Source organism: Microtus ochrogaster, chromosome 8, assembly GCF_000317375.1.
Source record: "Microtus ochrogaster isolate Prairie Vole_2 chromosome 8, MicOch1.0, whole genome shotgun sequence".
In the NCBI taxonomy this organism is placed as follows: domain Eukaryota; kingdom Metazoa; phylum Chordata; class Mammalia; order Rodentia; family Cricetidae; genus Microtus; species Microtus ochrogaster.
The window spans coordinates 63,156,357-63,177,727 of NC_022015.1; the positions used below are offsets into that span (position 1 = coordinate 63,156,357).

General features: G+C 42.8%; 1 protein-coding gene across 7 annotated transcripts in view; it reads right to left on the reverse strand.

The window, feature by feature from the left end:
* Window positions 1-1,679: 1,679 nt before the first annotated feature.
* The window catches only part of Pank1 (pantothenate kinase 1), a 116,461-nt gene continuing 96,769 nt past the window's right edge, over window positions 1,680-21,371 (reverse strand). For 6 of the 7 annotated variants that reach the window (XM_026781410.1, XM_026781411.1, XM_026781408.1 and 3 more), the window contains exons 3-7: window positions 16,832-17,085; window positions 11,709-11,885; window positions 11,072-11,195; window positions 4,428-4,553; window positions 1,680-3,139 (exon numbers count right to left, since the gene is read on the reverse strand). In XM_026781410.1, coding sequence (XP_026637211.1) covers window positions 3,080-3,139; window positions 4,428-4,553; window positions 11,072-11,195; window positions 11,709-11,885; window positions 16,832-17,085 — 741 coding nt within the window. In that variant the 3' untranslated portion in view covers window positions 1,680-3,079. The remainder of the gene's footprint in view (window positions 3,140-4,427; window positions 4,554-11,071; window positions 11,196-11,708; window positions 11,886-16,831; window positions 17,086-21,371) is intronic. The other variant, XM_026781407.1, reaches the window with a different exon arrangement.

Here is a 21,371-nt window from a genome sequence, read left to right on the forward strand (position 1 = left end):
AGTGAATGTCTCTGTGTCTCGTTACACACTTTGCCTTGCACTTTCTGTTTTCTCTGCTGGACAGCAGGGATGTATACTGTTCATCTTCGTTTCCAACTCCTTCCTAGTTCTTTAAAGTAAGCTAAAATACCGTGATACTCCTCATATGACTGAGTGACATCAATTGTAATTACCCGCTTACACTTCCTAAGAGAGGGTTTCTGAATCCATGTACTGCAAAAGCCCAGGAATACAATTATATTTCCATTGATGCTTATAAGAAATTCTTAAGACTGTACATACTTTAAAATTCATCATTCTCCCTTACCACCCTTAAAAAGTGCCTTGAAATCATATACATTCACAGTTCTGCTACAGAGTTATCTGAGAAGTCCCATTATCGTGATAAACAATGCTCAAGTCAGCTGAGGCTGCCACGTCGATCACAGTGGCAGACTTTAAGAGCATGAGGATTTGGAATCGTGGTCATGTTCTGTCATGGAGTCCTGTGAAGTGTCTCCATGCTAAGTGCCCCATTCATCACAACCAAGAAAGCTGGGGATGACTTATTTATTGTGTTGATTTAAAACATCTTTAAAAATATGGATGCCATTTTAATGTGTGCATTAAAATATGAATGTAAAACTATTTGCTTTATTTTACAGATGAGCAAACTTGGGCTTAGAGAGGATTTGAGCTACTTGCTTTCACAGTTAGTAACAGGCTAAGCAGCATCCAAACCAAAGCGATCTCACTATACCAAGATGCCAAGCCACGTGCTGACCGATCTCACCATCCTCATGTCACATGACACAGGCTTTTTTCCCCCTTAATTCTTACCAAGTTTCTTTGTGATGGCGAATCTAAGGAGAGCTCTGCAATTCAAGAAAATGTGAAAAATCCTGAGGACACAAGTCCCTCCCTTGTAAAAAACAGGCTAGCTCTATGTAGCCAACACTTAGTTGGTAATTTAATGGAAAATCTCCTTATTCGTCTATACCAATGGTAGTGGTGGAGTTATGCAGAGCATTCTGGAACTCTATGTAGCCCAGGCTGGTCTTGAATTCACACTGATCCTCTCGCCTTAGCCTCCTGTGAGCTGGGATTACAAATGTGTACAACCACGCCCAGCTCCTAAGTTTTGGATGTTTGTAATAAGAGATCAAGTGATTTCAGAGAATTAATAAAATATATAGGCACAGTTACTTGCTCTGGTTTCCTTGGCAGAACCATGACCTTCAGGTCTCAGGTCTGCTGTCCCCTGAAAGACTAAAGAAGGGAGGGGAGACCATCAAAAGGCACTAGGATAGATAATACGGAGACGGCGTCTTTTTCAAGAACATTGTAGTTGACTGTTTGACAGCTAAGTAGAAGCTGACATAATGTAGACGCAATGAGATAAACCTGAAAGTGGTTCAGAATCACCACATGTCACAGTGGCACTTTGGCATTCAGCAGTCAATAATCTAAGAGCAATAAAGCTAAATATTAAGCAACCTCTACACAGGCGTAGGGCTACAGCTGAAGACCCAGTCTGGACCTTACCACACTTGTGGGAAAGCCTCATGGTATGAGCTATGCAGCAGAAAGAAAACAGCAGCAGCAGCAACAGCAACAACAACAACAACAACAACATATAGTTACTTTACATATGCAGCAGATAAATATAAAGACGAGGTATAAGAAATGAGAATAACATATACACTAAAAACATCCCAACAGAAACGGGCTTTATTTAAACCAGACAAGTGAATTCTTCCATTAGCATCAACTTCTTCCAAGACTCGAGGATATGGAAATGAAAGGTGGCGCTTCATAAGGTAGAAAGGTGAAGACTGACCAAGGAGTAACTGCAGTGCCTTTCAAAAGCCCTTGCAAGGGTACCCTCAATCCAGAAGACGGTCAGGTCTTGTGTGACACTGTATGTACAACACCCTCATTTGAAAGTGACCCACCATCTATCTTAATGAAAATCTCTCAGAAGGAAATGTCTGCATATGTGAGTATCATAAATTATATTTAAGTTTTAGAAATGAAATCAAGTACAAATCTTGGTTTACATACTAAAACAAAAATTAAAAAAAAACAACAACAACCCTTTAACATTATTCCTCATGCTGTCTTCTTGTTACAGGGCTCCTAGGTAAAAACACGAACAAAACACTCATTTCTGACACCCCAACTCACAACCTCCCTAAATCTAGCGTGACCAGATGAGCTATGGGAGCCCCTCCAAACTGGTGCCATTCATACGCCATCCGTGAATGAGGATGTCTGATGACAGACCACTTCAACTTAGTGTAGAGTAAATCCAACGAAACGTTGTAGTTATGAGGGGTAAGGAGACAAAGATGAAATTGCATACCATGTTCAGTGTCTGCCACTTTCATCAACCCTTCTCTTTAAAGCCTTCTCACTGTGGTCACAGTTTTAGAACTTTAGACTATGTGGCTAACTTTGTGTTGAGTTGGTCAGCACCTTGATTGACACGAGCAATTACAACAAGGAAAGTGTATAGATAAGAGGGAGATCACAGGGGACAAAAAAACAAACAAACAAAAAAAAAAACGGAAGGACTTCTTTTTGTCCTAAGACACTGAAACAGAAAGAATAAAAAGAGAGCGAAGAGTAAACAAACAAAGTGTTCACAGTGCAACATGCCAGATTCGTAGTTTCATTTGAAACCAAGAGCAAATCATGAAACGTCATGAAAAAATATAAGTAAAGGTAGAATCTCCTAGAGTAATTACTAGACGAAGTTAAAATTACCACACTGATCAGTAAACCCCAGAAGAAAAATGGACAGCGCTTTCAGTTCAGGCCCCTCTTAAACATCACACAACTTTTCAAAGTTGATGCATGAAATTGGTAACTTTGGCCACGCTGCACAATTTTTTTTTTAAAAATACAGTATACGGAAAAAAATTATTATATTCCCCATTTTTGTATCATAAGCTTGAAACCTAAGAGCAAAAAATTTTCAGTTATTTACAAATACAGCAGGTTCATCCACCACAGTGGCTTGGCTTCTGTCCCAAGAAGATGTCGCCTTCTCTGGCAGTGTCTGTCAGTCCTCTGTCCTCACTGGAGGCTGCTTCATCTACTGCGCATCCGTCATTTTGAACAGTTCCAACAGGGCCCCAACTGCTCCAAAATAACCCTAGAAAACAGTGGAGAACTTCTGTAGGATTGTTTCTGAGCTTTAACCAAGGACTATTGCTGTCACCATTCTAAGAATGCTGCCGTTAACTTTACAGGTGCATCATATTAAAAGCAGAATTCATAGCTGGGGATATGGGTTAGAAACAGGACCCGGGTTTAGCATGATCGAGGCTATGCAGTTGACCTGCAACACAAAACAAATGCTGATCTCTTTGCAAAAGGGATTGAGTGATCAAATAACTATAATTTATCTGAATGCATATTTATCTATATTAATATAGGAAAGTGCTTAGGGCTATATCTGGCATAAGATGTCAATGCCTCCCCGTAAAATAGAAGCTCATATTTCTACGAAAATGAAGGTTTCTGAAACTCAGCTGTTTTAGGAAATAGTGTTTTAGTCATTTGAACTACTAAATGCAACAAAATGCCAAAGACTAGGCAGCTTATAAACAACATAACTTCATTTCCTAGCTTTCTGGAGGCGGGGCAGTCCAAAATCAAGGTGTTTGTCAAAGCCAGGATCCTTGCAGACTGCTGTGTCACTGCAAACTGGCATTGCAGTCTGGGGCCTCTTTTATAAAGATGCTAATTCCTTTCCAAAGAGCTCAGCCCTCTGATCCGAACACTTCCCCAAGCCCTCACCTTCCAACATCGCCATCTTGGGGGTTAGGATTTCAGTGTGTGAAGGAGTGGCGTGGAAACCAGGACTTACAAATACTGAGTCCACTAGCTACCTAGTCTCCAGAGGGCTAGAGACGCAGCTCCTCGTTCGCCTGACTCAGCAGTTCCTTTAGAGATGGCACGGATATGCCAGGAACTTTATTGTGGCTACTGAGCCTTTCTCACGAACTAGAAATGATTCTGAGCACTTTCCATGTGTTAAATCGTCTCTTTGTCGATCATGGGGCCGTCTCTTCAATGTACTGACTTCACATGTGTTGGAATACTACACAGCAGTGTGGCTCCTGGATCAATTAACTCTACTTTTAGTTCTCTAAGGAATTGTCCACACTGTTTCCCACGATAGTTAAAATAACCCACCATTCACATTTCCAAATGACATTTTGTTTTCATTTCAGGAACCATCTTCAAATCTCCTCTGTTGGCTAAGAAAGCTTCCACTGTATAAATGACTTTTTTTTGGGGGGGGGGGGGAGTAATAAACACCAAGTTTAAAAGGCTATCTCCTACTTGATCCATTTTGAAATACACAGATTTGACTCATATTGTTACACAACTCAAAATACACGTATGACAAAGAAGTCCCTGTGAGCCTGACCTACCTCATGTTCCAAAAACAGTGCTTTTAGTTGTCCCTTAGACCAAAAGTCCATGGCATATGCTAGCAGCTTCATCGAGACCATATTGATTCTGAGAAAGTTCCCAACAAATACAACTTTGTCAATATTCTGGAAGAAAAAAAAACACACACATGAAAACAATTAAACCATGGCTTAAGACAGCATTTAGTAAGGACTCAATGTTCTGTGCGTGGTTGTATATGAGCCCTCTCGGTCAATGCCTGGATTGAACTATTTCAGCATTTCCCAAGTCAAAGTTAAACCAACAGAGCACCCCACAGAACAGAAGGGTCAGATTCTGGTTGGGCTATGCTGGCTTTTTGGTTAACGTGACACAAACTAGAATCAGCTGGGAAGAGGAACCTCAACCGAGATGCCTCCATCAGACTGGCCTGTAGGCAAGCCTGGGTGGGGCATCTTCATGACTGATGGTCCAGCTCACTATGGGTGGTGTCATATATGGCTTGTATTAGGCTGAGCATGTCAGCATCAGTAAGCAGTATTCTTCCTCGGTCTCAGCTTCAGGCCTCATCTCCAGTTTCTTGCTCTGCTTGTGTTCCTGACTTGGTTTCCCTCAATGATGGAGTTTGATTAGGAAATGAAGGCCCAGGAAATCCTTCCCACCCCAAATTGCCACCGCATGAACTTTATCATAGCAACAGAGCGCAAACTAGGGCATGGGCATAGAGCAGAGATGATAATGAACATGTAGTTTGTTATTGTTTTATAGTTACTATGCTAGGCTGCATTAGGTGGGATACATCTTCAGTTTACAACATGGCACTGAAGTTAAATTTGTCCCTCAGTGCCCCCATCCCCAAACTCCAAGTATAAAATACTAATTCGGTTAACTTACAAATGAAAAGAATGGCTGAAGTGCGATTTGTTCATCTACTAAGTTTGGGATATTATAAAGAAACAATATCCATCTCAGCCCTCAAGAGCAGAGTATCTTGTTTGAGCAACAGAAGGGTTAAAATATGGTAACAAAAAGACACAGCATGGATGTAGGCTTTCATTCTGAACCCACTCTGATAAACACTCCTCTCATTCTGTGCATGCAGACAGGCTTCAGATCTCCCAAGACTCCCATGCCTGCAGCTCTTCCCGTCTTCCCTGAGGTATTTCTGAATCTAAAGACTGAGCTCAGCTTGCCTACCATGCAGATGCTGGACCAAGGCCAGTTGTCACGGTCAGTCAGATCAAAGGCACGAAAGGCTTGGACAGTTATTTTCTGCTCTGTCTACCAGGAGTGATTAAGGTCCAGGAGCATCATCTTTGAAATGTCTCAAGTTTTAACAGTGTATGTTCATGAAGACATTAGTCACTGGAAATATTCTATGGGTAAAGGACTCAGAGGTACTTTCAGTATCTTTCCATTAGAAATGAAATCTGGAGCCAAAACCTAACCAGACTACAAACACTCAAGATAAAGAAAGAACACATCAAAGAGGAATTTAAATTTAAGGGGCACAAATAGAATTCTTTTATCACCCTATGTAAGAAAGATGGAGTAAAGTCAGTACTAAATTCTGACAAGCATTTCATATTTCAAATAAAGGCCAGGTGGGTCAAAATTACAATTGTTTGACAAAGAAGGAAAATGAGAGGTGACTAAGGAAAATATAAGCAGGCTCTTCTTAAGAGCAACTTAAGGTTAGAGAGAGCTCAGCAGGTAAGGGTGCATGCTGCTCCTGCGGAGGACTGGATTTTGGTTCCTAGTACATACACAAGGCAATCCCTAACTGCCTATAACTCCAGCTCCAGGGCATCCAAAGGTTCTGACCTCTGCAACCACCTGCCCTCATGCGCACATATCTACACGGACAGATGCAAACACATGCAAAATTGAGAAGACTCAGATTCCAGTAAAATTGATTTGTTTACTTGAAAAGTTATCTTTAGTACGTATCAAATGAAATGATTTGTTAATTAATAGAGTTCCCGAAAACCAACAAGAAAGCAGGACCAACTATCTAATACACAATGGGTGAATAGTCTATTCATAAACTATTCACATGTGCACAAAAGAATTACTGGGCTAGCAAGATGGCTCAGTGAGTAAAGGTGCTTGATGTTAAAGCCTGATCACCTGAATTTAATGCCATGAGTTGTCCTAACATGGACCAGAGTATGTTTGCACCCCTACACATAGACACACACTGAAACACACACATACATGTAATTTATGAAACTTTAAAAAGGGGAAAACACAATAATGATTAAATATATGAATATTTACATATGTTCATATATTACATAACCACTTACATTAAGGTACAATTTCTTTTCTATTAGATTAAAAAAAATTTTTTAAAAGGTTAACGGTCCTCTTAGAAATTTATATAAATTAGAACTATGCTTATGGAAGGAGTTTTATAATGTCTGTCAAAATTATAATCAACATACCCATTGATTCAGAAATTTATCTTTTTAATTTAATTGATTAAGTTACTTTGTTTAATTAATTTACTTTGTTTGAGACAGGTCTTACTATGAAGACCTGGCTGGTCTCAAACTCACAAAGATCTCGTTTCTTTCTGCCTCTTGAATTCTGGTATTAAAGGTGTGGGCTCCCACGCTCAACTAAAAATTTATCTTACAGATATACTGATATTTATACAAAATTTTATGTTGTATAAGCAAGCATGTGAATAATACACATATATATATAACATATATATGTATATACTGCAGGATTTTTGATAAAGCAAAAGGCTAAAAAAAATACCCTAAGTATTTCTAGGATAGTGATCAAATCTTTAATAGCATGTAGAGTAACAGACAGCTATTACAAGTGATGAAATATAAATATAGCAATCTCAAGACATTCTATGTAAAAAAAAAACAGTGAGAGGCATATTTCAGAGATGCATTTGTGTAGACTGATAATGGCAGAATTAAATTTCTGATGTTTAAGCTAAAAAGAGTAGTAGAAAAAGGAGAAACAAGGGGCTAGAGAGATGGCTCAGTGGTAAAGAGCTCTACCTGCTCTCCCAAAGGTCCTGAGTTCAATTCCCAGCAACCACATGGTGGCTCACAAACATCTGTAATGAGATTTGGTGTCCTCTTCTGGCCTGCAGGGATACATGCAGGCAGAGCACTGTATACATAATAAACAAATAGAAAAAAGAAGGAGAAACAAGAAAAGAGACAGACGAGGCATATGTGGCAAAATCTTGGAAACTGCTCAGTATGAACTGATGGACATGCGGGAGTCCTTTATCCTTGATCCTTCATACATGCCTAGAAACTTCCACAGTAAAAACCCAAACCAACAAAGCAGGATGCAGAATAGTATGTGGAGGGTGGACTGTAGAGTTTCTGATGATTCCTCAGCTGATTCTCCAGAAGATCTGGGTTCAATTCCCAAGACCCACACGTCAGTTCACAGCTGTAACTCAGGACCTAGGGTATCCAATGCCCACTTCTAGCCTCAGTGGGTACTACATACAAGCAGTGCACAGAAACAAATGCAGGCAAGACACTCACTCATACACATCCAAATATATTTTTAAAAAGAGAGAATGTTCTTTAGAGGTTGATATCTTTGAAAGCCATATTTATCTCATACCGTATAAAACATAGAAGAAAGACAAACCAAAGCTGAAAACCTCCCTAGTGAGGTTCAAGGGGAGGTGAGTGTAGAAATGGACTTACTTCCCTGACTGCCTTTCTTTGGGACTCTGCATTACCTGTTGGAAACTAAATAAAAGGTGCAACGCAGGCTGCCGGGAGAGGAATGACATCAGCAGCCTTAGCTAGCAGGGGTGGACCTTGTGTGTAACGATACCGACTGTCCAAGCGAGATATGCCCACAGGTACAACCTCGTGAGCCCATCATGGGGGCGACCTACTGCTTTCGGAGTGGAACAGAGGAGGAAGTTCACGTCTGGTACCACACTCCCATTCACAACCCGCGCCTGGGAGGTCAACAGGCCCTAGTTGGGAAGCTATTGTTCTTGCTAAAAGGACGTGACGTGCCTATCAAATTACCTCCTAAAGAGCTATCAGTGTTGACATCAGCTTTAGTCAGAGGAGCTTTTTTTGCATACGCTCATAACTGGTCAGCGTGCTGAGGAAAAATACTGCTGAGTATGCAGCCACAGAGAGGCATCTATAATTCTCCCTCTAAGGCTCCAACAATACAGAGGATGGACCAATATCGCCTTTATTGCTCTTATAAACACACCTTCACCAATGCTCCTGTTAAAAACAAACAAACAAAACAAAAAAAAAACCCCTAATGGAAATCACTGGTGAGAGGAGTGGGGAGCAGAAAGGGAGACTAGGGGTCGCTTGGGAAGAAGAAGGGGATCAGTGCCAGTGGAAGAGGGGCCAAGAAAGAGGAAGATTGGCAAATACAACCAGAACATACTGCGCATATGTATGAAATGTCATTACGAATGGAGATATGCTAATGAAAAGGTAAATAAAGCTTAAAGTTGGGAGGGGGCTGGAGAGATGGCTCAGTGGGTAAGGGTTAGCAAGTGATACACTTCCAGAACGCCTGAGTTTGATCCCCAGAACCCACATCAGATAACTCACAACAGCCTGTTAACCCTGGCCCCAGGGGATCCACGGCCTCTGAACAATGGGGGCATCTGACTCACAAGTATACCACTGACATGCACACATACACATCACTGAAAACAATAAAATCAATTTTCAAACTTAAAAAAGAAGTTGTAAGGAGAGCATTTCATTACCCTAACAGAAAAGCAGCTCAGATTCAGGAAATGTGCTGCCCCGCTATATGAAAGAGCTACAACCAAAGATGCACACAGCTACAACTGCAGAGAACAAGGCTGAAGACCTTGGCTTCTGCTCTCCCGGGGAAATCTGACACTGCTAATCCCTAATCTCTTTGGACAGCAAAGAGCCTCCAGGAGCTCAGCAGCCTCTTGGTGTCAGGGGGCAGTGAGTCAGTCACTCCATCCGTTGAACTGCAGAGGAAACATCCAAAGTAGCTGCTCACGCCAGCAAATAACATGTGCACATTTTCTAATGTGAGAAAAGAACGGCGGCTGGCCTCTCCCAAAGGGATTGTGATATCTGTGAAAAAACCTGGCTCACTCCAGCAGACTGCAGGGCAGAAGGTAACTCAGGAAAGCAGGGCAAAGGGCACAGCTGCTCTGTGGGGCAAAGGTGGACACTATGCAACTGACCTTTGAGAGCCGTGAACACAGCCAGCCTACCCACACATTAGTCTTCCAGCTTGTTTGGCTACTTAGAAAAACATGCTGGAAAGGTTAAAGCTCGAGAAACCCTTGTTTCCAATGAATCTCTTCATTGCAGTGGACTTTGATAAGGCATGTCTCTGGGACCTGATCATCAGCCTCCCATCTAAGCCCGTGTGGACCAGGGACCTCCAGCAAGGGCTGACTGCTCTCCAGGGGACAGCGATATAATCTACTCAGTGTTGTGAAAGGAGGGGTCTTAAAGCTGGGATCAGCATTAAAAGAAAACAAAATCAACCAAGCAACCAACCAAACAAGCACTTCCTGTAGCTCATCATGGCGGGGTCTCTCCAGATGCCCTAGAGTTGCAGTTACGGGCAGTGGTGAGTGCTGGAACCTAAATTTGAGTCCTCTGCAATAGCAGCATGTGCTCTTTGCCACTGAGCCATCTCTCCAGTCCCTCAAAAAGGTTATGAAGTATCTGTGAAGTTTCATTTATTGATCTAGGTAGTGTGTCTGTATGTGCATGAGTGTGATAGTTATGAGGCACTTTGAACTGACTTTTGCATGCATGTCATATTTCTATTAAAACTTCCATATTTCAAAACCCCACTACTGACCTGCTGTTGGTGTTGTTTTTTTTAAAAAATTTATTTATTTTATATATACAAGTGCTCTATCTGCATGTATGACTTTATGCCAGGACCTCTGGAAGGACAGCCAGTGCTCTTAACCGCTGAGTCATCTCTCCAGACCTATCCCACTTCCATTTTTTTTTAAAGAAAAGATTTATTTATTTATTTTATATACCTGCTGTGGCTCTTATATATTTCTCCTATTACCTGTTTCATGCCCGACTTCTTTTTCTTGTCTTCCTAATACACTTCAAGGAGAGGGCTGTTCTACTGTTCAAATCTTCTTTCTCAGACAGGGGTTCTGCTCTTTTTTTTTTTTTCTCAGTAGAATTTAATTTTTCAAAACTTGTTAATAAAGCTTTGCCTGTCCTCAGCTCTACCTGCTTCTTGCGCCTGGGGCCCTCGACTGTAGCAAGCTCTCTGTGCTTTGATAGCCCTGTACAATGCTGCTTGAACTCCATGCCACAAGGCAACACTGTAAAGAAGCTGAAAGCAGAGAGAATCTCAAGGGCTGCAGGCGGGAGTGTTTCGTGTTGGATTAGCTACACATGCCCAGGGCGTGCCTCGCGCTTCAGTGGCACGTGGCAATCAATAGTCAGAACGCCTGAACCGTGGATTGGAACTCTGATACGCTTCCACAGGGTGTCTATTGAAAAGTAAATCCTATTATCTTCTCCCCCCCCCCCGCCCCCCCGTCACTACACCCCTCTCCTGTTCTCTAGGGCGAGTTTCCCAAGAATGACAACAGTTATCACATTGCCAGAGACAATGCATGAGATGGTCCCCGGCTTCCTCGGGGTCAACGCCTTACCTCGTTCAGTGCACACATCCGAGCAATGGAGCCGATGTTGTTGGTGATGGTGACCAGCGTGGCGCGGGCGAGGTCCTCCTTGCTGATGGACTCTCTCTTTTCTTTACTCATCATGTTGCCAAAGCTATGTTGGAGATATCAGGGAGAGTATTCAAAAGTCATCCCCAGGCAGGACCCAGGCTTCCACCAAGGCACTCTGGGAAGCAGTACGAATAATCCTGCCCAAACTCACATGACCTGACTTTGCTATCACGGTTTATAAGCAGACGGTATTGCACTGTGAACGGCTGGCTGCCCCCTTCTTACCGAGGGACAGAGTAGTATGACTATAAATGGGGAAGAAACTCGCAATGCGTCTAGATATCCGGACAAGCATGGAACAGGGGAAACTGGCAGTTTTCCAGAACCTTCTTTCAAAGTTGCCTTATTTTAAGCACAGGTGGTAACTATCTCAGTGCTTCGTTAAGGACAGGAGATCGGGTCTGCAGTCTGACATGACAAGATTCGCGCCAGGCTGGTACACCGGCATTTATTTATTTATTTATTTATTTTAAAGAGAAAACTAGATGAATGGCCAGGGTGGAGAGGCTGCCTTGTGTGGTAGATTCTCTACAGCTCCTAGCCACTTCGTCTCTACCTTGATGCTACAGCAGATCCTTGAAGGCCAAATCGTTCATAGTCTCCTCCGTAAATGTCCTTCACCAGCTTATCAACATTGGTGCTGTCGCCTTTAGCTGCCATCTCCAGAGCTTCTTCAAAGGTCTCACAACCAGTCAGCAAGCAACACAGGCCTAGGAATGTCCCGCCTCCAAGACTGAAGGACAATAAGGTTGGATTTTTTAATGTTTGCTTCGTGACATGCCCATCCAAGTCCCCAGCTACATCAAGACTATTCATACGGGTTCAGGAAAATGCGGACAAGCGAAGGAGCACTTTGTTGGAGAGCAGAGAGGCCTCTAAATTAAAGTGCTAGAGTTAGGACAGAACTTGAGGGTAGACTGGATAAGGAAAGCGGGCAGCGGCTAAGATCGAACATCAAGGAAAACTCGCCCCTAAATTTGAGAATAAAATTGAAAAAGACTCTCACTGATTTCTGTTGTGAGACCTTCAGCTAGCTACTAGCCTATGAGAGGGGTCACATCATGGTGTGTCCAGTTTGGGTAGTCTGAAAGCAGCATGTACCCAGAAATGGCTGGTGTTAGAGCACCATAGGCAGCTAAAAGCAAACACACAGGGAAAGAAATGGTGTGTACATAGCTCACAACTATAGAGCCAGTCTCCTGGATGGCTGTCCCAACACGCTCCCTGAGGGCTGTCTTCCCTCACCCTGCTTCTCTACAGTAATCATCTCATCCTACCTCAGAAATCTTGAGAGTAAAACTACTATCTATCTAATACTGTTAGGCTTTGGAAAAGGGTATTGCTGATTTTCTAATTACCACTTACCAGTAAGAGTGACAAAGGTCACAAAATGCTTGAAGTATGTTTTAAAAGTTTTCCATTGTTTTAGAGGTTATGGCTCCAAAATAGACCTTGTTGCCAAACGTAGTGACACATTATGGTAGCTGAGCATAAAATTAATTATATATCATATCAAAGCTTCCTGGTGTCTTGACACCCAACTCAAGGAAATAACTACTATTAGTGAAGTCATGGAAGGAAAGGGAACTTTAGTTCTCAACTGCTGGCAAAGGCTTCTCTCTCTGATGATAAACAGAGAAGAGCTGGCTGCTCATCTCAATTGGTTCTGAAGCTTCAAGAGCCACTGATTCTGGAAAAAAACAACTTGCATTTGATGCAAGTTTTTAATTCTAAGGGAGAAAAATTAAGTTGAGATTAAAGAAGAAAATGTATGGCAAAATTAAATTGATCATCAATAACTTCTACCAAGAAGATACCAGATTATAGACCGACTAAAAAAAACTATGTGTTTTAGTGTTGCCTTGATTAAAAAAAAAAAATGTGTCATAGTCTCAAACTGTGATTCTAAGAAAAACAAAATGAAACCCAAGAGTTCTTTTTCAAGGGTCATGTAGGCCTCACTGTGCACCACCAAAACTACCCAAGTGGTGGGTGTGGCATCCCAAGGGAACAAACAAGCACACACACAAAAAGAAAGTCTACCTTCATCTGTACAGCAAACCCTACACAGACGCGTTTAACGAGAACCCTTGCGGGGTTCTGGGCCGTCTACATTTTCTTGTTTGCTCACATTTTTAGCTTTGACAGTTTTGTCCCTGCTAATCTTTCTTTGAACATTAGGCATCCACCTTGATCAAGGCATTCAACCACCAGCTCTGGGTGTAGGCAACTCAAGAAACTGGCTGACTTAGAAAGAAGGTAACTCATCAACGGATGTGCTGGTATAACCGGAAAGGGGGTATGGCCAGAAAATGGTAGTGATTCCAGATAGAAGGCTGGATGGGAAAGCAGGCATGCATCTGTACAGCTGGCGTGAGAGACAAACACAAGGTCACAGAAGAGCCGAGAGTCTCCAGCCCTTATCATTTCCCTCAACCTTCTTATTTGGTCAAGAAATTTCCTTGCTCACGAGCAGATACATCTGTCTGCTTTGACAGACATGCAGAAAAATCCTCAGTATATCAGAGACAAAATATCTAGATAGAAAAAGGCACGGGATACTATTATTCATCAGAGTGAGAAGAAATCTTCAGTTCCTCATTTAGTAATTGAATTGGCAAGCCTGGGAGCAATGCCTGGGGATAGACATACGTGTAGATTCCTGAAGCATCAGGGAGATGCACTGCTCCTTCCACGTTAAGTTCCACAGTTACTTTCTTCTTACAACAGACCATACACTGTAACATTGCCTGTAAAGTACTAATTTTCATACTGAGAATTGGACTTGTGTCACTAAGGGGAAAAATAATTGTGCCCAATCTCGAAAGTAGTGAAAGTATACAAAAGCCACCCATCTAAAACATGCAGAAGAAAATGGATATCACAAAATGACGTGATTCTTACACTTATTGCTGGAGCTGGGGAGGTGGCTCCCCAAGCCTGGGTTGTGAGTACGGAGGATGGATCTAAGATGCTCACTGGCCAGCACATCTGGCCATCTAGAACTGGTAAGCTTCCAAGGGTCATTGAGAAACCTTGTCATGTATTTGTACCAGCACACATATGTGTGCATGCACACATACACACACACACACATACAAACACATAAACCCACACAAAGGCATGGACACCTATGATCGCAGTACTTGGTGGAAAACTCAAGGCCAGTTTTGGCTGCATAGTGAGACACTGTCTCAGAGAAAAAAAGCAAAATCAAAATGAAATCCACCAAAGCAACAACAACAAAATGCTTACAGGGGAAAGCCTTATATAAGAAAAAAACAAAACAGTAACAAAAATCTGGAATTAAACTCTAGGTTTATAAGAGAAGCAACAAAACTTAACGTTTACACCATTTGCTTACATCAATGGTCCCCACTGAGGTAGCTCAGTGGTAGAGAACTTGCTTTAATACCAATGGTCCCCAAAGTGTATCCCACATGCTAATTCTCACCACTGATCCTAAGTGTTTATATCTGATGTTTTCTAACATACAACAAGAGAGACTTCTGAGCTGGAGGTGGTGGCACACACCCGTAATGCCAGCACTTGGGAGATGAGGCAGGGGGATCATGAAGGGCATTTATTAATCCCTGAGCTTTATAGACATTACTCCATCTGTGAAGAAGCCATACCCACAATTAGCTCCTTCACAGCTTCTCAAGATGATATGGATCCCTAAAGTGTGTACATTGGAGAGTGCATCTGTCATACACTAGCTATTGTGTATGTATCAACAAAAGTGCTAAGATTTTGTTGCTGTGGAGAATGTATAGCCTGTTGTTACCTTGAAAGCAGCTTTACCAAGTCAACTACTCATGAAAGAAGTCTGTTGTTGCAAAACTTATACCTTCACCAGGAAAGCACTCTCTAAGGGAAGACCTGTTTAGCTGGGTGTTCGTATCTTGATATTCCTATGGTCCCAAGGGGACCGTGGGATCAGTGTTCATTCCTGGCCAAGCCAGAGAGCTACTATATTCTCAATGAAAAGATGTATGCAGAGCCAGGAATTATAGTGCACATCTTAATCCCAGCAATGAGGAGGAAGAGACAGGTGGATCTCTGGGAGTTTAAGGTCACCCTGGTTTACACAATGAATTCCAAGCCAGCCAGGGCTACATAATTATAATAAATAATAATAATAAATAAAATGAAAATTAGAAAATAGGAACCGTGTGTGCCTGGTAGCAGTTTACAGACATAACAGATACTACACTCTGAACACATGCCCACTTCAGTTAGAGCGTGGGTGTGCCCCAGGGTTTCTCAACTGTAGCACTATTGATATTTGGGACTCCACATACCTTTTGCTGTTGGAGGAGCTGCCCTCTACATTATAGAATTTTATCAGCATCTCTGATTTCAACCCACTACATGTGTGTAGTGCCCCACCTCCAACTGGGAAAACTAGAAATGTCTTCAGACATTGAGTCGTATCACCTTCTCTTGGGAACACCAATTCACACAGCTCCACCACACACACACACACACACACACACACACACACAGAGAGAGGGAGAGAGAGAGAGAGAGAGAGAGAGAGAGAGAGAGAGAGAGAGAGAGAGAGAAGAGTGCTGCAGAGTTTTCAGTCCTGGAAATGTCTCCTTCCCAAAAAAGCAATTACAACACCCTTCATGGCAGAAATGAGGACCCTGAGGCCCAGACAAGTAATGTGCCATGTTCATCTGCCATGAACAATGGTTTCGACACCATATCCTAAGCACTCTCCACGTGGTACTCATCCTTTTTAGTTCCTTTAGAAGATGGGGTTTGCGGTCTAACAAGCTGAAGCAATGCTTCATTTCAAGTCAGCTTAATTTTGCTCTTAGTGGGCTTTCTTAATGACTCTTAACAACGGGGCCTTTTGCCATGTTGATTTCTCCAGTAACTGGAAACTGAGCCCGTTTGCCCTTCATGGGTTTTAGAGTACATAGAAGAAGAAAAAATCCTCCAAGGATTCCAGTCACCTTGGGTTGTGGTTGTGTTCCTGGGCCCTACATTCCAAAATTCCTATAAGTTACGCTGATTAGTCACTTCTCACTTACGCAAAAGAAGAAGAAACCATTCCTTGTACATCTCTGCTGGTTGCGATGATATACTATGTCAAGCTATCTTTCCTGGCTTGACACCAAGAAGGTCCCCAAAGGAAGTTTCTCTGAAGCATCTCAGACCATCCCAGCTCCTACTCCTGTCTTACTGGGCTTGCAGTCCTGGAGGTCCTATTGGTGGCACTTAGTACACCTACCAGCTGACAAACTAATGTGTGCCATCCTCCTTCTACAACTGGAGCATGACCTCCAGTAGACAAAGACCTTGATATTAACCTTTACATGAATCATCTTCTACTCCTCTAATGCCTCATCCAATAAACTGGCCACGGTGGCTGATGCCTAAATTCCCAGCACTCAGGAGACAGAGGCAGGATTTTGAGTCTGAGACTAGCCTGGGCTTACACACGAAGCTCCAGGATAGTCTTAACTACAAGTTAAGATCCTGTGTCCAAAACCAAACTAAAACAGATACCCAATAAAACTCCCTTTTTGTTAGTATAGGAGCCTAACATATTTCTTTTAAAAACATATTCGATGTAAAAAAAAAAATCTTTTACGATATACTACTCATCAGGAAATAGGCACAGCTTAAGCAGAGAGAGGCTCTCCTACTTGAGAGCAGGTTTACCTGGTCCCAGTAACTCTCTTGTAGTTGTCCTTGGAGTATACCGCTAAGATGCTGACACCTGAGCCCATGTTAACCAGCAGCATGGGGTAGGGGTTATCAAGGCAGTACGGCTTCTTCTGACACAACTCGGGATTTGTGGGGTTCTCAAAATAGTAACATTCCGGCTTGCCATTGAAGCCGACCGAGTCAACGTAAAGCAGGCCCTGAATCAAACAGTCCAGTTCGTCCAGTTTGTGCAGCTGCAGGTCCGCAATCTGCAAGGAAACAGAAAGAACCCTGTTAGATGCCCCAGACTGTGTTGGGAGGAGCGTAGGAGGTGTGTGCTGTTGGGAAGATTCACGTTCAACGTAGAGAAATACTCTCAGACCCGTAGTTAGGAAACTGTGTGGACGAACACGCACTGCCAGGAAGATAGCTGTGCTACGAGAACAAGAGCTTGCCTGGTTCTTGGGAAAGCACCCATTAGATTATGTGATTGGCGGCCTTGAGTACGAGAGCTCTTCTGAGCTCTCAGAACCTGTGAGTACGGTCTGGTTTGGAAAGCAGATCTTTGCAGATGTGAACTTGAACAATTGCTCTGGGTCATCTAGATGGATCCTAATTCCAACGACAGGAGATACATCCAGAAAAGGTGTGAAGAGCCCAGAGGATTAAGACTTTGGAAGAAGAAAGCAGAGATCTGAGCGGGGCACCATGGTCTATGGGATGCCGGAGACACATCCAGAAAAGGTGTGAAGAGCCCAGAGGATTAAGACTTTGGAAGAAGAAAGCAGAGATCTGAGCGGGGCACCATGGTCTATGGGATGCCGGCAGCAAACAGGCACCAGGAAAGGCAAGCTGTGTAATCTCCCAAGGCCTGTACAGAACTGTATTGTTGCCAGTGCTTTGACTGAGAGCCACTAATCTCAAGAACTTTAATGGAAGAACTGTCTGTCATTGTAAACCACCAAATCTGTGGTAAATTGTTAGGGCAGCCAAGAGAAGTTAGTGAATTAGAATATTGAGGAGCTAATAAGAATCCTACACATGCTTGACAGAACATGGGTCCAAAAGGCCTGGTTATGAATGGAGCAAAACCCCCTGGAACCCATGAAGTCTCTTCCCACACTTGGCTCTGGAGCAGACGGCCCTGGCGTTGAACTCCAGGTCTAAAGTTTGCTTAACTGAGATGATCTGGGTGAGTTATCTAGCTTCTCAGTGTTGCTGTGAAGATTACGACAGTCACACGCTATCTGCACGGCACTCCTCACACACAAAGGGCTCACTAGCTAGGGTGGCCCAGGAGTGCCCTTTCAGAATTCTATGAGGTAAAACCTCCCCTTGTTGGGGATTAAAAAAAAAAAAAGTGCTGAATTATATGTGGTATGAAATCGGAAAGGAAGATACTTTGGAGAGGAAGCAGGCCAGCCAGAGGCAAGTCAGATGTGGGACACTACGGGGAGGGAGGTGGATAAGGAGAGACAAACCCCCTCCACGTCTTTCAGGGACGGAGGAGACGCAAGAATAGATCTGGCTGTAGGTGGTCTGAGCAGCTAGTGGCCGATCTATGTCCTCAAAAGTTTAATTCCTATTAACACTGTCTCAGGTCCAAGCTGGTGATCATTTTCTCGGGGACTATTAGCCTTATTCAGTGGTTACAATAAGAAGCCAGGTAGATTTCCTCAAGTGACACACTAGCACCGAGCAAACATCTCACCGTGATTCTATTTTCGTCATGTTTGCCACTACTATTTATGGGGCCTGCGGAAAAAAATTCTACACAAGTGCTAGATAGTCTTTGATATTCTGCTAAATGTAATGGAATGCTAGATCTAGGGAGATGGTTGGGGCAGTAAAGGACCAGAGTTTGGGATCCCCAGAACTCACGTCAAAGACCTAGGCATTCTGGCTTCAAACCTCTAATCTTAGCTCTCGGGAGGTAGAGACAGGAGGATCCCTGGAGCTTGCTGGCTGGATAGCTTTGCTAAGTCTGTAAGCTCCAGGTTCAGCAAGAGATCTGGCCTCAGAAAAGAAGGTGAAGAGCAATGGCACGCGCAATATCCCACCCACACATCTCACACACAGACAAGAACATGTATACATACACATAAGGCAGCAGCTACAAGGAAACTTGACTTCCTGTCACTCACCTGAATTTGCTATTCAACACGTGGGTGGAATCCTAGGCCTGCCTGCGCTGCAGGATTAGTCTAGGTCGCCAGCACGGTAATCAAAGTCTCCTTGACACATGGGCAAAAGCATTCTAACTGCCCCACAGCAAATGCATCCCATACATGTTCCCCCAAACATTGTTCTTATCAAGTGAAACTTTTAAATGAGATGCACATGATTTACATTCTAAGAGGGTAATGCTATGGGTATAGAACTGTCCTATAGTGGGGCACAGTGGGCACATGTTATGTCCTCTGTCTCCCGTGGTTCCATAGACTTAAACCAGCAGCTCTGGCCATAGGCTGTCTTGTACTTCAGAAGTGCCTCGGTACCATGCAAAAAGCTACCCTCAATCACTGTTTAATAAACACTCAGTAAATGAACAAGGAAAGCTGTCACTTCCTGGGTCACCCCAGGTTGAAAAGTGGCGATTTCATCAGCCGATCTTGAAAACATAGGCTAAGCTGCTTAAATATTAGTCACAGGTTCAACAACAATATTGACAGCCACTCCCAGAGGCAACATCAAAAATAAGGACACAGGCAATCTGTCTATCTGGATACCCTGAAACTACCACCCCCGTGTCCACGATAAGTGAACTAAACACATACATACAACTTTGATCTGAAACACTGTTATGTCACCTTTCCCTTTAAAATGGTTTTCCCAAATACCTCGAGAGGAGGAAGCACACATCTCTCCTATACATCGTTTCAGAAAAAAAAAAGAGGTTCTTTGAGCCGAAGGTCACTAAAGCCCCCAAGCAAAGGGAAGCAAAAAGGTCACTTTTGTTGAGCCCTTAGGAAGTAGACCCTAAAGAGGAAGAAGTTCCCAGAAGCGAATGAGTCAAACTGACACAGAGATTTCCAAACAGGAAATCTGAAACTCAGTTTGTCTGTACACCTGAATTTACTTTGAGAAAAGTTTAAAACCTATCCTTCGGATTCCAGCTATGGAGAAAAGCTTGCCGCGGGCCAGAGTTTTCTTACACAAAGACACCAGAAGGGAGGGTCAGAAAACAAAACAAGCAGTGGACTGGCTAAAGGCAACACGCTGCTGAGGGTTGTATCAACAAGACAGTCTGCTCACTCTGTGGTCACCTTCAGCCAAGGGGAAATGTAGCATGCATCTTTTGATGCCTAGACATTGGCAACTAACTAGCTATTTTTTATTTTGCACATTGTAAGCCAAGAAAACGCAACTGTGTTTTATTCTTTATTAGCACATCTACATATGGTTTAGATACTGGGTGTTTTTTATTTTTGTTTGTTTTTCTCAAGAATCCATGTATTCAGAACATGGTTCCCAGAGGGTGATGGGTTGATAAACTTTACCCCAAGTGGCGCTCCATGGTACATCCTGCCCTAGAGTGTATGTCTTCTCTGGAAACTGGAAGCTGACTGAGTTTTCTGAGTCTCTCTTGCCAAGAGCATCCACTCTACACCCAAGTCACCATTCTGTTGGACTTTTAAAGTCGTATGGTGGCCTTGGGAAGGTTGAGACAGGAAACCAGTCCACTACTAAAAGCAGATCCTATCTATAAAAAAGTTCAAGGTTCAAAACTAATACACCCCTTTTTTCTTCCTTTAAGAGAGAATCTAGCCAGGTAGTGGTGGCACACACCTTTAATCCCAGAACTTGGGAGGCAGGTGCAAGTGGATTTCTGAGTTCAAGGCCAGTCTGATCTACTGGCCAGAGTGAGTTCCAGGATAATCAGAGCTTCAGAAAAACCCTGTCTTGAAAAACAGAGAGAGAGAAAGAGAGAGGGGGGAGGGAGGGAGGGAGGGGGAGAGAGAGAGAGAGAGAGAGAGAGAGAGAGAGAGAGAATATGTCTTGGCTAGATGATCTTGAATTCCTAAACTTCCTGCCTCACTTCAGAAGGGCTGGACTTACAGACGTGAACCATTACACGCCCAACATTTATAAAGCTAGATTGCCTGAGACATTTTATTAGAGTAACCAAAAGCTGACTAATCAGTCACCTACAGCTTAATTACAAGGATATATTCTGAGAAATATATTGTTTGGCAATTTCATCACTGGGCAAATAGCATAGATTGAACTTACACAAACTAAGCCAGCATAATATTCCTAACCAATTTCATCTTTGGGACCTCTGCCACATACGCTATTGAATAAACACTGGGATGCAGCACAGAACTGTCTCTGTTCTAATTCTGATCTTAAATGGGCCTTGAATGATGACAAATTTGAACTATTGGAGGCAGCAATCACACCATTAAGATTCCAGAAGTTTGAACATAGCACAGTAAGCAAGGTGTAGTGCAACGATCAGCTCTGGGAACAAAAGCCTTGATCTGTAGGATTTACCACTTCTGATGGGATAATTCATTCTGACCAAATTCCCAACCTAACTTCAATGCAGAGA